This window comes from Morchella sextelata, assembly GCF_020137385.1.
Source record: "Morchella sextelata strain SCLS chromosome Unknown scls_10, whole genome shotgun sequence".
In the NCBI taxonomy this organism is placed as follows: domain Eukaryota; kingdom Fungi; phylum Ascomycota; class Pezizomycetes; order Pezizales; family Morchellaceae; genus Morchella; species Morchella sextelata.
The window spans coordinates 1,749,905-1,763,650 of NW_025408625.1; the positions used below are offsets into that span (position 1 = coordinate 1,749,905).

At 46.3% G+C, this 13,746-nt stretch overlaps 1 protein-coding gene across 1 annotated transcript; it reads left to right on the top strand.

The window, feature by feature from the left end:
* Positions 1 to 8,387: 8,387 nt before the first annotated feature.
* H6S33_001438 (uncharacterized protein) lies at positions 8,388 to 10,601 on the top strand (the record flags this gene model as incomplete). Its single annotated transcript, XM_044832816.1, has 1 exon — positions 8,388 to 10,601. The coding sequence occupies one exon, from the start codon at positions 8,388 to 8,390 to the stop codon at positions 10,599 to 10,601; it is 2,214 nt and encodes a 737-aa protein (XP_044694405.1).
* Positions 10,602 to 13,746: the final 3,145 nt, after the last annotated feature.

Here is a 13,746-nt window from a genome sequence, read left to right on the forward strand (position 1 = left end):
GCGAGATTGCCCTGCAACCTACAGTACTTCGAATATAACAGAGGGATGAGCAGTTAATGTAAGTTAGAGTGCTCAGTAGCGCATGTATAGATTTATACCTAGTACAAATGTATGGCACACTACCTAGTTGAGATCTTTCTATCGGGATTTCTTGTTTCCACAACCTGATACTAACAGATTTTCTTTTACGAATCCCTTCGAAGGAGTAAATACTATCATAATTACACTACCCAGCTCTGCGTTAAATGTCATAGTACTAGCTCGTCACCCGCGGCCCGCCCTTGAGCCAACCTTACCTTTTCGCTGTATTTTTCGAGCGTTTTGGTAGAAAATACTAACTACACGTGAAGCTGGCAAAGGACCAAATTCGTGAGTTCATTCCAAACACGACCAAGTCTTCACATCACCTAGGTCAGGTTGGGAAACATTACGAATCCACAATCACCCACAACAGAAATCAAAATTCTTTCATGGAAAGGTTTGTGACCTTACTCTATAGAACTTTAATATCTATCAAGGTTGAGGTTTAAGTTGGTCTGCCAGTTTATATCACCCACTTACTGCGAAAACACGGTTCCTAGCTATGATGCTGCGGAAGACTCATGCTGAGAATGGTTGTGGAGTTACAAATTTTGGCACGTACAGAATGGACGTGTCACCTTCAGCGCACTATGTAGACAGATGGTTCAACAGAGGGTGGATCAATTTAGCGCCACGATATTCCTCACAACATGGGCACAAGCACAACTATGCCTGGAGCGGGGTAAGGAGTGACCGACGACCTCTTGCAGGATATGATTGATCCCCAATACGGTTCATTGGCCAAAGCATCAGCCACAGGTGGAGATAGCCTTGATTCTCTGCGTTGGGACATGGATCTAGGAGTTTATCCCTTCGTCTGTCGCAAAATGCTGCCTAGTTAAGAAAAAGTAAATCTAGTGAGAGTTTACCATGCCTAATAGATATCGCTATCGATATATCTCTCTCATCAATTAACAGATCTCTCACACAAATTTGATTTCTCAATTCTAGGGTGAGCAGCATCGACAGACGACGGGATACACACTTTTGCCAAGTACATGGTTGCTTTCTGAATACCTACTCTATTAATATTACTTGGGGTGAAATTAAGTATACTTTCTTGACGTGATAACTGGCGGCCTCACGATTTCCTTAGGCCCATCACCCACCACAATAACTATGAGCAAATAATCACTTTGCGCAGGACTTCCACGTATTTGGTATTATCTATTGGTTGTGGCGTTATATAGGGTCTCAGGTATGGTGGGGTTAAATTATTACCACGCAATTGGGATATAATACTTTACGTACACGTACCAGTAGAGTGGCTAGTATCAATTGATCAACAACCCCACCCTTAGATATACCCCAAATTTGAAAAAAAAAAAAAATCAAATTTCGGTCTGTATGGAGGATATTGTGAAAAAGAATATCGCTCGGCCTCTCTGCACCCACACCTCTCAGAGCACGCTGAGCACGCTGAGCACGCTGAGCACAGTCGTGCTCTCCGACGTAGGCCACACTGGGAAACACCAATCTACCCTAGTCCTTGTGAACCGTGTCTGCGCCCCCCAGATCAGACCGGTCTGTTCAAGCGGAACTCTGCGGTACTCGGGATATATACTAATCCGTTGTGGGTCCTACCTAATTGGCCCGATTCATAGGAGAGCATCTTCGATGCAGCACGATATGTATGATTTGGGTGGTCGTGAGTAACTGGAGTGTTTTATTAATCGAATTCCGAGTGCGCAGTCCACCTACTAGTAGGTAGTAGTCCTCGCTGTATGTGGTACAGTGCCTAAAGTACCGTTGACTTTAGTAACCCCATTTTCTGTATGGAGAGTTCCAACTGGCTTAGGTACATAAAGCAGCATCTAAGAGGTATGGTGCGCCCATTCGTAAAGGTCACCAAAACTAGCGGAAAGTCAATCGCTGATAACTTTATGACCATGATAGATATCAAAAATACGGTAAAATAGAAGTATAGTAATAGTGATGAACTTTAGTTCTATTTCACTGAATTTTGATATCTATCATGGTCATAAAGTTATCAGCGATTGAAAATGGCTGTTTTTGTATGTAAAAAGCGCCAAGACTGAACAAAGTGGAACAGTATTATACCCATATATACCCCCCGAAAAGCAAACCTGATCAAGTTGTGGCAGTGATACAGGAAAATGGCTAGAAATGAGCCCTCTGGTTGGCCTATGAGTCCATATTGCAGCCACAATTGTTCCACATCCATTTGCCGTCGTGTCACCTTTAAGAGTGTGCGCACCATACCTACATGGAAACAGAGATACATGTAGGTACACGTGCAGGTATTACTATATATTGGTCAATAGAACCGCTCTAATAACTCTGAGTTTATAGATCTGTTTACCTACAAACCCGAGATCCCGAGCGCCACCTGCTGGTCCTTCGGGGCGAAAGCTCGGGGGATGGCCATGGTATTCGTTGTCACTCTGCTTTTTACATGCCCTGCCTATACCTACTAGGGGAGTTACTGGTCGGGATACCAGTATTAGACCCACATTTTTAGGTACGCATATGTGTCTACTATATTCCATTGACAGTACTGGGTGATATGTGTCTCAAGATTACCGACAAGCGAAATTCGAAAACGCGCACGCTGTCTTTGCAACTTGATATTCAAGCCAAGACATTGAGAGAAGAAATAATATCTCTCGTAAATTCATGCAATACTGGTCGTCTTCGGAAACGCTATGAAATTACGAGTAATCAGCTGACACGCCACAGCAGGTCACTGAAGAAAAACCCTGATCATTAATTGGTGCCATGGTTTACAGCGATGGGGAAAATTATTGTAGAAGTATGGTAAGAGTCCTATTGGCCAGGGCAGCCACCTAAACCCTGTTTTTAGACCCCTGTTTCTACAATAATTTTCCCCATCGCTGTACAACTTTTAGAGTGCGCATGCCCGAAGAGCAGGGACCCGAAAGCGGCTGGCGCTGAGGATCGATTTCACCTTCAAGGCCCCCAACGATCGCGACCCCTCAGTGGTTCGGCTAACCGGATCTACACGCAGTCCTCATTAACTGGAGTACCTACATCTGGACTACTGGCATTTGCAGGGTGAACACGGGCAATGGGTGTTGAGGGACATAAGATTTGAACATTAACACAAACACAGGACTGTAGCACATACAAATTACGTGCTAAGAGTACCGAGGACAGGAAAAGTGCTTTTTTTGGCCATGCAAGCGACATTGCCACAGCAAGAATGTTTTTAGAGAGCACTGGAGGGCCGGGCGAGACGGAGGATAACGAGGTAACAGCCCACGAACTGGAATTCCAACTAGAAAGATCTGCATCAATTTGCTCGTAAAAAATGCCAAGCCTCACGGTCGCCAGACCCTCCGTCGCGCCGGACCCTCCAGTGCTCTAACTCAACAACGAACAATGATTTTAAGAACCCGAGCAGATTAAATGATAGAGAAGGTCAACCTGGGTAGATCTATTTAATAAAATGAAAAATATATGTGCTGTTGTTCCACTACGGCGGTCTGCCCGGATGACGGGGAGATAACAACTGATCTTAATTCCTCCCGCATGATGCAGCCCCCCGACACCCCCGCAACCCACCGAAACACCTGTCGATTGATCGAAACCGGGTTCAAGTGATAATTCAGTTCTTGGGGACCGGTCTCTGGTGTGGATAGCCCGCCACACGATCCAGCACACGCCAAGATACAGATACACGCCAAGAGGGTAGGCTGAGTATTAATACAATCGGTGCGGCTACTTGCGCGCACCTCAGACATTACCTGCCCAACTATTCGCTGGCCTGTCCAAGTAGACACATACATACTGGAGAGTACTTATATATTATTTCGTATAGTAGAGCACATATGCGCGTTGATCGACAATGGTACTCTAGAAGCACAGAACCAGGGATGTGTCACGCGAGCATGTCTCCAGTGGAACAGCTGGCCCGAATTAATAAACTCTATTATATATTTTTCATTGTTTTGAATCTCGGCTTTAATAGCATCAGTATCCCTTCGCCTGGCAATCCTGGCAACGCCTCCAGTGGTTCAGTCCGACTGCAGTCCATTGCAGTCGACTGTGCCAAGACACGCAGTCCAAAAAGACGGACGGACTGCATGGACTGCATGGACTGCATGGACTGCATGGACTGCAATCGACTGCGGTTTTCCAGCCAAGCCAGTCCGTCCAAACCCTGGACGGACTGAGGACTGCGGACTGCATGAACTGCCTAAAAGAAATTGTTTATTATGATGTTTATGATAATTGAATCAACTTCAATCCTTCAGCAGCATAAGAAGTATAGGACAAGACCTTTTTAATCTTATTCCGGTTTTTTTCAACAGTAGTAAGACATATTGTCTATGAACTCCAGACCCTGAGCTACCTCAACCTAGTAAGAAAGCGACCTAGGCGACACTCTAAGAACCCTGACCCTTATAATGCAGTCTATAGTCTGACTACAGTCGGACTAGGGACTGGTCGGTTGGCGAAGCTGAATTATTATTATTATTATGCTGACCACCCTATAATAGAGGAATTAAATTTATATGGGAGATCTCAGGCTTTGTAATGGGCCGCCAGATATATGGACCGGACCGGTCCAAATATATGGACGGTGGGCCGGTCCTTGAATTTTCTTTGCAGGGCTGGGCCAGTCCTGAGTGTTTTTTGGACCGGTCAAGCAGAGTAATATATGGTCCCGTTTATTAAAATATCTCTCCACCGATTGCGAGAAAAAAAAACAACCTATTGTGAGAGAAAAACAGATTTCAAATTACCTTTTAGCACTTTCAACTTCAATAATTATCTTTGGAGGGACCATATATGCTCTATATGGGCCAGTCGGTCCGGGCCCACTCTTTGGTGGGCTGGGCTGGGCCAGTCCAAGCTCAAATACAGACCGTTCCAGCCTATTAAAAAGCCTGACGTCGTCGTCGCAAAGGTCCCCGAACAGGGATAGCAGACTGCGGCCCTGAGTGTGTGCCCGGCGACTACCCAACTTAGACTATTTCCCTGCGCAAAATGCGCATTTGTTTTCCCTCGCCAGATTCTCATATCGGCTTTACGTCCCACAGCAGGACAGTACTCCAGGGCATGCAGGTCGTATATCATATCTGATTTTCTTTCGACCGCGCAGTAGTAGCATATTGTTTGGCGCATACGTGATGTTTATGGAAGCCATTGGCAAAATAAATCTCTCGCAATCGCAACGTGTTACGCCGGAGCTTGATATCCAGGTACATACTTTCTCGTACGAGATCCTCCGGTTATGTTTCCATCCCCCGCTGCTATCCCGAATGATTTCTCATGATGTTTTTGTTCTCAGCCCAATAAATAAGAGCGGGATGGATCCAGGCACCCTTTCTGTTGTTCTAAATAGGTTATGAGCGTGGCTTGCTGGCTTGATAAAATGAATGTTTGCTATCCAGCATATGATTTCACGCACACTCATCGAATGTCTAGCCAATAATTTCCAGTTTCTTAAGAGACGGTCTTCTAAGCATTTTACAAGGTATCTCGGGCGGCAAATTCGACCCGCGGTTAATTGGGTAACCACATTTTTCGAGCTGGGTAATGTCAATATTTTGGCAAAGGGAAAGTCGCTTTAAGGGAACTTGGACGACTTTGCAGACGATTTTTAATGACTTTACAGACGACTTTACTGATGTATTTACCTGTCACGCTCCTGCTATTCATTTTGGGCGTATTACCAAGGGATAAGTTTCGGCCACCGGTGATGCTTCACATGATTGACCAAAGACATCGCCAATGGAACGAATCATGAAAGAGCATCCTACTATTATACTTGAAGCATTAAGTTAGAATACCCTACATGTATATGCCAAGCAATGGGTCCACCGTAATGAAACTATATTTCCCAACTGTTGCAAGCCCGTTGATGACAGATACCATTTCATGACCCCATCGAAGCACTCTCTTTAGGGACTCAACTATCTCGAGGTCTAAAGGAGGGGCTTCAACGGAAAACAGGAAACCCCGGAAACAGTCAGCAAAGTCGCATTTTATTGCCTCTAACATGCCTTTAACGGGGAATGTCGTCGGTGAAGTCGTATCTTATTGTCTTTAGCAGGTAAATACATCAGTAAAATCGTTTTCAACAGTTAAAACCATTTTTAAACTCGTTGGTAATGGGACAGGAATGCCTTTTACAAAAAGTATTGCGGTTATTGCATCAAATAATGTGTATCTGGCAACATTTTGTATGGGGAACGTCAAAATTGATGCATTTTCACGGCTACTGGAGTCTTTTCCACAAAGATCCTTGTGCGAAGAGGTCGCTGCTAGTTATTGTTAGCTAATGGGATAAAGTAAACTCACATAGTTGTTGTGCTTCTTAGGCCCGCAGGTGCGTCAACGATGATAACTCAGCTGTATATTGAATCTGGATAGATATTGTATAATATTTATGGTGTGAACCAATCAGAACTCGAAGCAGATTCCGGCAGTACCGCCCACTCGAATGAACTATGAGAGGCTTCTTGGCCAATCTCATTGTAGTGATAATACTGATCGTCAAGGCTGGGTTCTACCCAAATGAAAATAAAACAACGAACCGGCTACGTAGCTCTATTCAGAGTATTGCCGAGCTGAGCATTATATTGGCGGTACCAATATATGCGTTAAACCAAAGATTGGTATTTAGAACGACATTAAACTGCGCACACGCCTAAAAGCATCTCACCCTAGGTAACGAATCTTTCATTGTATACTGGACAAGCCCACATATACAACCTAAAACAGCACATAATGGACATACCGCCAAAACTCGAAAAATTGGCTATCTCCGTCCAGGGATTGCCACTTGAGTGATTGGTTGAATGGCATCGATCTGCACCAGAAGTTTCCCGTACAAGTAATTTTGATCTAGCCAATTTTTCGAGTTATGGCGGTATATCAGACCTATAGCTGGTTGAGAATTATTCAGAGGCCTCTAGGACAATTAGGCTGGGATAGAACATAAGAATTGATTAGGAAATCTTACATGGTATATATGGATAATGCACATATGTATCTGAAGGCTTTGAAGTCTGTCGGGCGTTCACCGTCTCTCGAGTGCTGCTTGAAGATTCCAAGCAGGCCTTCCAAGTACGGCAAGCAACAGCGAATCTGCGAGATCTCTATTTCTTTTAATTTAATACCTATTGGCGGCCCAAAGCCGCCTGCTCGTCAGCCACGACTATACGTGATTGATCAGCTAGGAACCAATAAAAGCCTATATTCGAGAGAACCCCACCTTCTACATAGGTGGGTTTTTTTCTTTCTCTTGCGTTTTCCAAGGGCGGGCGGGAGTATCAATATTACATACCTTCAACCTAAGTCAGATTCAATCGAAATTGGAGAGACAAGTACTCCGTTTCTTTTCTTTTTCTCTTATGGCAATGGATCATGTGTAAATAATGGAAGTGCAAATAATACTGTCTACATCCCACCCAGGCGAGTCCAGTTCGATCATTCATACTTTGACGTGGGTGTTCTTTTTCGGCCTCGTTGGAACTTTAAAACGAAGGCAATCCCCCTCACCCCTCATAATTAAGCTAACCACCTGGCCTTAGATCCCCGGGCTTTCGGTTTGTTTGACTGCAACTCTATATCACTAGCATATTTTGCCTCTATATATCACTAGCATACTTTGCCTCTTGCTCTAGCCAGCCTCTCAAGCAGCCTTATTGTCTGATATTTCTCTTGGCGGTATGTAATATTGATTGTTCAATAATACATACAAATTCAATAACCATTTACTGATGCTGGCTATAGGAAACGTGAGCACCACCGCACCCCCTCCTAGGATTTCCGCCTCTATGGCACTCCCAGCTCAAACGGCCGTCATGAGCTATGGCTCCATCCTCGGCCTCCTCTTTTCTCTCTGCATAGCATCCGCCAAGGCCAAGATCGTGAACGACTGTCATCTTATAGACAACGAGGGATCGCCCGTGGACGATAAATCCAGTTACAGTTCAAGAAATGAAACCAAAGGCTGGGTGGGTGAGCCGGATACGCGAGGCTCCATGACCATCGTCACCACCTGTCTTGTCACATTAGGCCTGTGCGTTTGGACGTCGATACATGTGAATGTTCAGATTGATCACCTACCCTTCTATCGGCTCAGACACAAGGTGACGACTTCTATCAGGGCGCTGATATTCCCTAATCTTGTGGTGGAAGAAGCCCATGATGAGTGGGCAGAGATGATACGGCTGTATGAGGGTTTGGCAAATCTACAACACATACAGAAAAACACACCGGCACTGGCACTGGGAAAGCGCACCCCCAGCCAGGAAGGTGCAAAAGCCGCCGACCCACTACCATGGTCCAAGAGGATATCCACATGGTTCATGAGATCCACCGGAAGACTCGAGAAGGAGGAAGACCCTCGCTATCCCTTCAGCAAAGAGGTTTGTTTCTTCGTCGTCATGCGCGGGCTCGTCAGGCCCGGGAGGAACAAGGGGCACATGACCCCCGAGAAAGAAAACCCCTCGCCCGCGGTCGATGCCATGATCCCCCAGGAGATGGACAAGTTGACCAAGGCCGAGAGTCGGACCAGTGTGGTTGAATCTGAGGACAGGGTGACTGGTGCCGAGAAAAGGGTGGCAGATGCCGAAAAACGGGTGGCTGATGCCAGGGCTAGGGTGGATAGTGCCAAGGATCGGGTGGCTAGAGCCAAGGATACGGTGGCTAGTGACGAAAGAAGGGTGGTTGATGCCAAGAGAGGGGTGGCCGGTGCCAAGGACAAGGTGACTGATGCCGAAGATTTCATGGCTGATGTCAAGGAATCAGTGGCTCCGGGCAAGACCAAGGTCGCTGAGGCTGATGCCAAGACCAACATCGCTACTGCAGAGAATAATGTGGCTGATGCCAAAGCTCACCTCGCTGACGCCAAAGCTCACCTCGCTGACGCCAAAGCCGCGGTCAAAATGGCCAACGTCGAGGTCGATGTGGCCAAGGCTGAGGTTAATCTGGCCAAGGCAGAGCTCAATGTGGCCAAGGCCGGTGTCAATGTGGCCAAGGCCGATGACAATACCGCGGCCGACACCAATCCCAAGCTGGCCAAGGCCAAGGCCAATGCCGAGCTGGCCAAGGCCAATACCAAGCTCACCAAGGCCAAGGCCGAGCTGGCCAAGGTCAAGCTGCCCATGTTCATAATCACCCCCGAGGACTTCTTCAATGCCTATGCCAGAAACCCAGATGCATTTCGCAAGATGGTCAAGGACAAGGAGAAGGACATCCTCGATAAAGGCAACGCAAGCAACATTGCAAAGCTCATCATCATGGCACAGGTCACCAAGCTCGTGTTGCAGATGGTTGGGCGAAAGGCCATGGGCCTGTCTGTCGCAGTGCTTGAGCTCCACATGTTTGTCCGCATCCTCATCGCTGGTCTACTCTACTGCTATTGGTGGTATAAGCAGCTAGACGTCAACGAACCTATGGAACTCGATATCGGCGACCGGTACTGGGCCCCGGACCCAATGTGGAGCTATTACCCGGAAGAGGCTCTCAAGCCTACAGGATCGGAGTCAGCCGGGTTCAAGGCTAGCGTAACGCTATTGTGGGAGAAGTTCAGGCAAACACTGAGCCCATCGCGACGGTTCAATACTCAATACCCAGGCTCGGCACCTACAGATGATGAGACCAAGATCCCCGCTGCTCGTACGCGTTGGGATGATGCCGTAACGCTATTGTGGGAGAAGTTCAGGCAAACACTGAGCCTATTGCGACGGTTCAATACTCAATACCCACGCTCGGCACCTACAGATGATCATGATGAGACCAATATCCCCGCTGCTGCTCGTACGCGTTGGGATGATGCCGTCAAACAAATTAATGCGATGCGTTTCTCATGTGAGGCTAGCAAGTTTAAACCTGCCGAGCTCCTTGTTGAGGTCCTACCCAATCCCCACCCCCGGCCCCGAGGTAAGGAAACACAGCCGAATGAAGCCGCCGCCAAGGAGTCCCAGCTGGACACGATCAGAGAGGTGCCTCCTAGAGCCGCCTCCTCCTCCCCCCCGGCCGCCCCGCCCTACCACCCCCCCCAACCCCCGCACGCCCGACCCGGCTGCAAACCTCTCCCCCCAAGCCTTGTTACGAAGGCCAACCTTGATAGCAAGAGGCGTGCCATGTGGTTCTACATCGCCTACGCAGGCTTACACGCCACTGTTTGGAGCAAGGAATCCTTTCCGTCTTGGTATGAAAAGTGGATCTGGCGAGGCGCTTGCATCGCAGTAGCGATTGTGCCTGTAATTGCTCTAGTACTTGAACACTTGGCGGGTCTGCGGGAGAAAACTCTGCGGAACAAAGAACCAAGTAGCACCTCAACCTATGACACCGAGGAGAAGGGCGGGGAGAGCGGAGTGGGTCAGCGTGGGGGATGGGGGGGAGCGGCGAGAGCGCAGGAAAAGAAGTTGAGGACGGTGTTGACATGGCTGCTGGAGTTCGTATATCTCGTTGCATCAGTTGCATTGCTAGGAGAGTCATTTTCTATCCTCCGGGCGGAGGACGCCAGGACATATGTCATTAGGTCGTGGACCGCAGAGCTACCCGTGGGCAGATGATCGCTTTTTACTTTCTTTTTTCCTTCTTGTTTTCACCTATAACTACCCCGCCAGTTGTCATGAAACCGCCGGCAGTGACTTTCTCTTCTTTCTATTATGTATGGCTTTCCAATATCAGTACGTCAATGTGCGGTTAATGATCATGAACTTATGCTTTTGTCAAAGTGGTGGAATCAAATTTTATTCAACGTGGTGTATCAATGTGATATTGAATATATAAGATGAACATTTCTTTGGGTGGTGCAATATATATGTACTCGTAGCTGGGCGCGGTCTCTAGTATAAACTGCGTCATAAACCCGGGCTGTTATAAACTGCTGCTTTTAACTGAAAACTGTTGACACAAACTCAGGCTCAATTCTAATTTTAACCATCCAAACTACCCTAACCCACCCCTAAATTCCAATTATTGCTCCAAAATTTACCTAGCCCACTCCCAAAATGGCTGTTGAGTTTATGACTATGACATCTAGGTTTTTGACAGCCAGTTCGTAACCAGTTTAAAACTGTCATAAACTCAGTTTAAAACTCCCGAGTTTCTGACAGGCCCTATATATTGGCCACACTCTGAAGTACACTCACTCGCGGGGTTTCACGGGGTATTGACGGACACTGTGTCAGTTTGTGTGTTGACGGACCAGCCAAAAGGAGACCGCCAAGCCAAGTTTTGCGTGCCATCCGTCAACACCCAGTGTCCGTGAACGATAGAACCTATACAGCGACCGGAATAATGTATGGAAAAACAGGGTGGAATTTGTAGGCGAACGATCCGTGCACCAAATAACAGTTTTTCCATGGATCATTCCTATCACTGTAGTCCTAAGGTTGCGTGGTGGATGATCACTTGGTCACAGGATAGTCATGATTGGTGGTGGTGGTTGGGTCGCTAGGATTGTCAATAGACAGCTTTCCGAGTGAGAACCAGTGTTCACAATTGCAAAATAAAAATTCTTTTCCTGTCATTCTTTGAGACCAAAAAGTGAAGCGGCGAAATGCTAGATGCCCCCTCCCTTTTTGTTATAGGAATCACGGAATGCTGTTCAAAGGGTAAGCACAATAAGGAAAACGAGTAACGAGTTGTGATGCGAGTACGGTTGGGTAAGGAAGAAACAACCATAGAAGGTTTTCGGGTAATGAGGGAGTACGTGGTTTGACCAAACTAGTATTAGGCTATTGTGACGGCATGTTTACTATTATAGTAACTCATTCAGGGTTTATGGCGGCAGGCTCTTCTACTTCGAGAAGTAGGTATAGGGGAATAGTACAATAGAGCCCAAGTACTAGTATTTGCAAGGTTTAAGATTACGTATCGTAATTAGGATGGGGAACGGAACTATGCAAGGTGCTTTTCTAGTAAGGTTATCTTCAGATTGATTGTGTTATTTTATTATCGATATCTCATTTTGTATTAGAAAGCGGGCTTTGGCATAGGTTCCAACATGCATAAATAGAAGGTAGTTCTGCCTCGACTTAGTGGTATCATCAACCATCAGGTGAGCGGAATCAGGTCCACAATATTAAATTATTTAAAACCTAGAAAACTATTGCTTAGCATCGGCATTTCCCGAAATACTATATTGTGCCATATCCACTACACTTTATACTTACCTATCGCATATCACCAACATCTCGATAAGAGAAATACTCGCTTAAACCAGTACTTTTAGGATTTTGATTGTGTTGGATAGATACCATGCTCCTAGGAGGAATAATAAGAAAGTAGTCTATTAGACACACACTTGGTACTTTATTTACCCACAAGTAGCAACAGCAGCTAACAACAATCTCACTCACATTTCATTCATTGTTCACTGAAGTAGCACAGAGTACCTTTATTGCAAATACCACAATTACGCTGGGTGTTTCCAGGAAGCAGGTGCTACTTGAATCTTTGAGTAACACAACCCAGATGTCCTTAATTACCCAGAACTCTTTTCGATTGAAGTCAAACTCAGTCAGCAGTCGTTTCGAATTGCGCATCTAGTTCCTTGGTTTATCGCTCACACATGATATATATGGCAACCACAGTCAGGATCGAGCAGCTTATTTATGTCAAGGAGTCATCAGCAATAATTACAAGAAGACTATAATATGGAGAACTCAATAGGTTTGAGAGATCAAGGTATTCTATGAACCCAAATCCAAAACAGGCAGAGGAGCTCTTGCGACATCCCAATCAGTCATCTCTTCACATCAACGAGGCGGGAAGAATGCTACAGTCAGTAGAGGAGGTGGCAATTGGACGCCCATGAAGCTTACCAATATGTGAGGCCGATCAGAGAACGGTCTAATACTCATAGGTGCCAACTCCATAGGGGATAGGACAATGGAGACACGGATCTATATATTGAGAAACACCCATTTACGGACCAATTCAATGAGAGGATTGGGAGAGAATTGAATTGTCAAGGAGCCCCCATCATGTACCAGTTGAATCGAGAGTGCAGAGAGCTTGAAGTAAGTATTCAGGACATGCCCATAATCAGGGCAATCACTGAACAGCATGTAGCGCAGCTTACTCACTAGCACAAGTATATCGACAAGGTAATCGTAGAGCTGCAAACTAAGCCTAAAATGGAGATGACTCGCTAAGACAACAATCTTGGCCAATTAAAAGCCCAGTAGTGAGCCGAAAATGCATTAACTACCATCAGCAAGCTCAGGTATTACCCAGCGCACAGCTCCTTCGTCCTGGTAGGCGTTTCTTGCCCTGAGCATATACCGAGTCTGGCACCGTCAGTATACACTGCTCGTGCCTGGCTCCACTCCAGGAGCACCTAATCCTCTGGCACTGCCAGGAAATATGGCTCACATCTGAAGGGTACTCACCAATGATCTGCTTGGCTGAACCACCATGAGATTATCTCCCCCTCTGGAGATGTTAGGATAGAGTGACCCCGCTTATAACACCTATGAAACTTTTGCTTCTTTTGATTATGTCAGTAGTACCAGTTGAGTACTTCCCGATGCTCTCACAGTTTTCTTGAATGCTCTCATGGCACGATGGATGCTCTCACGTTACGGCCAATTTTCCCACGGCACCATGAATGCTCCAGTGAATGCCCAAATGAATGCTCACTCAAGTGCTCCTGAGAGTGCTCCCAGAGCACTGACCAATGATTCCAGAGCTGAGGTATTCGTCATA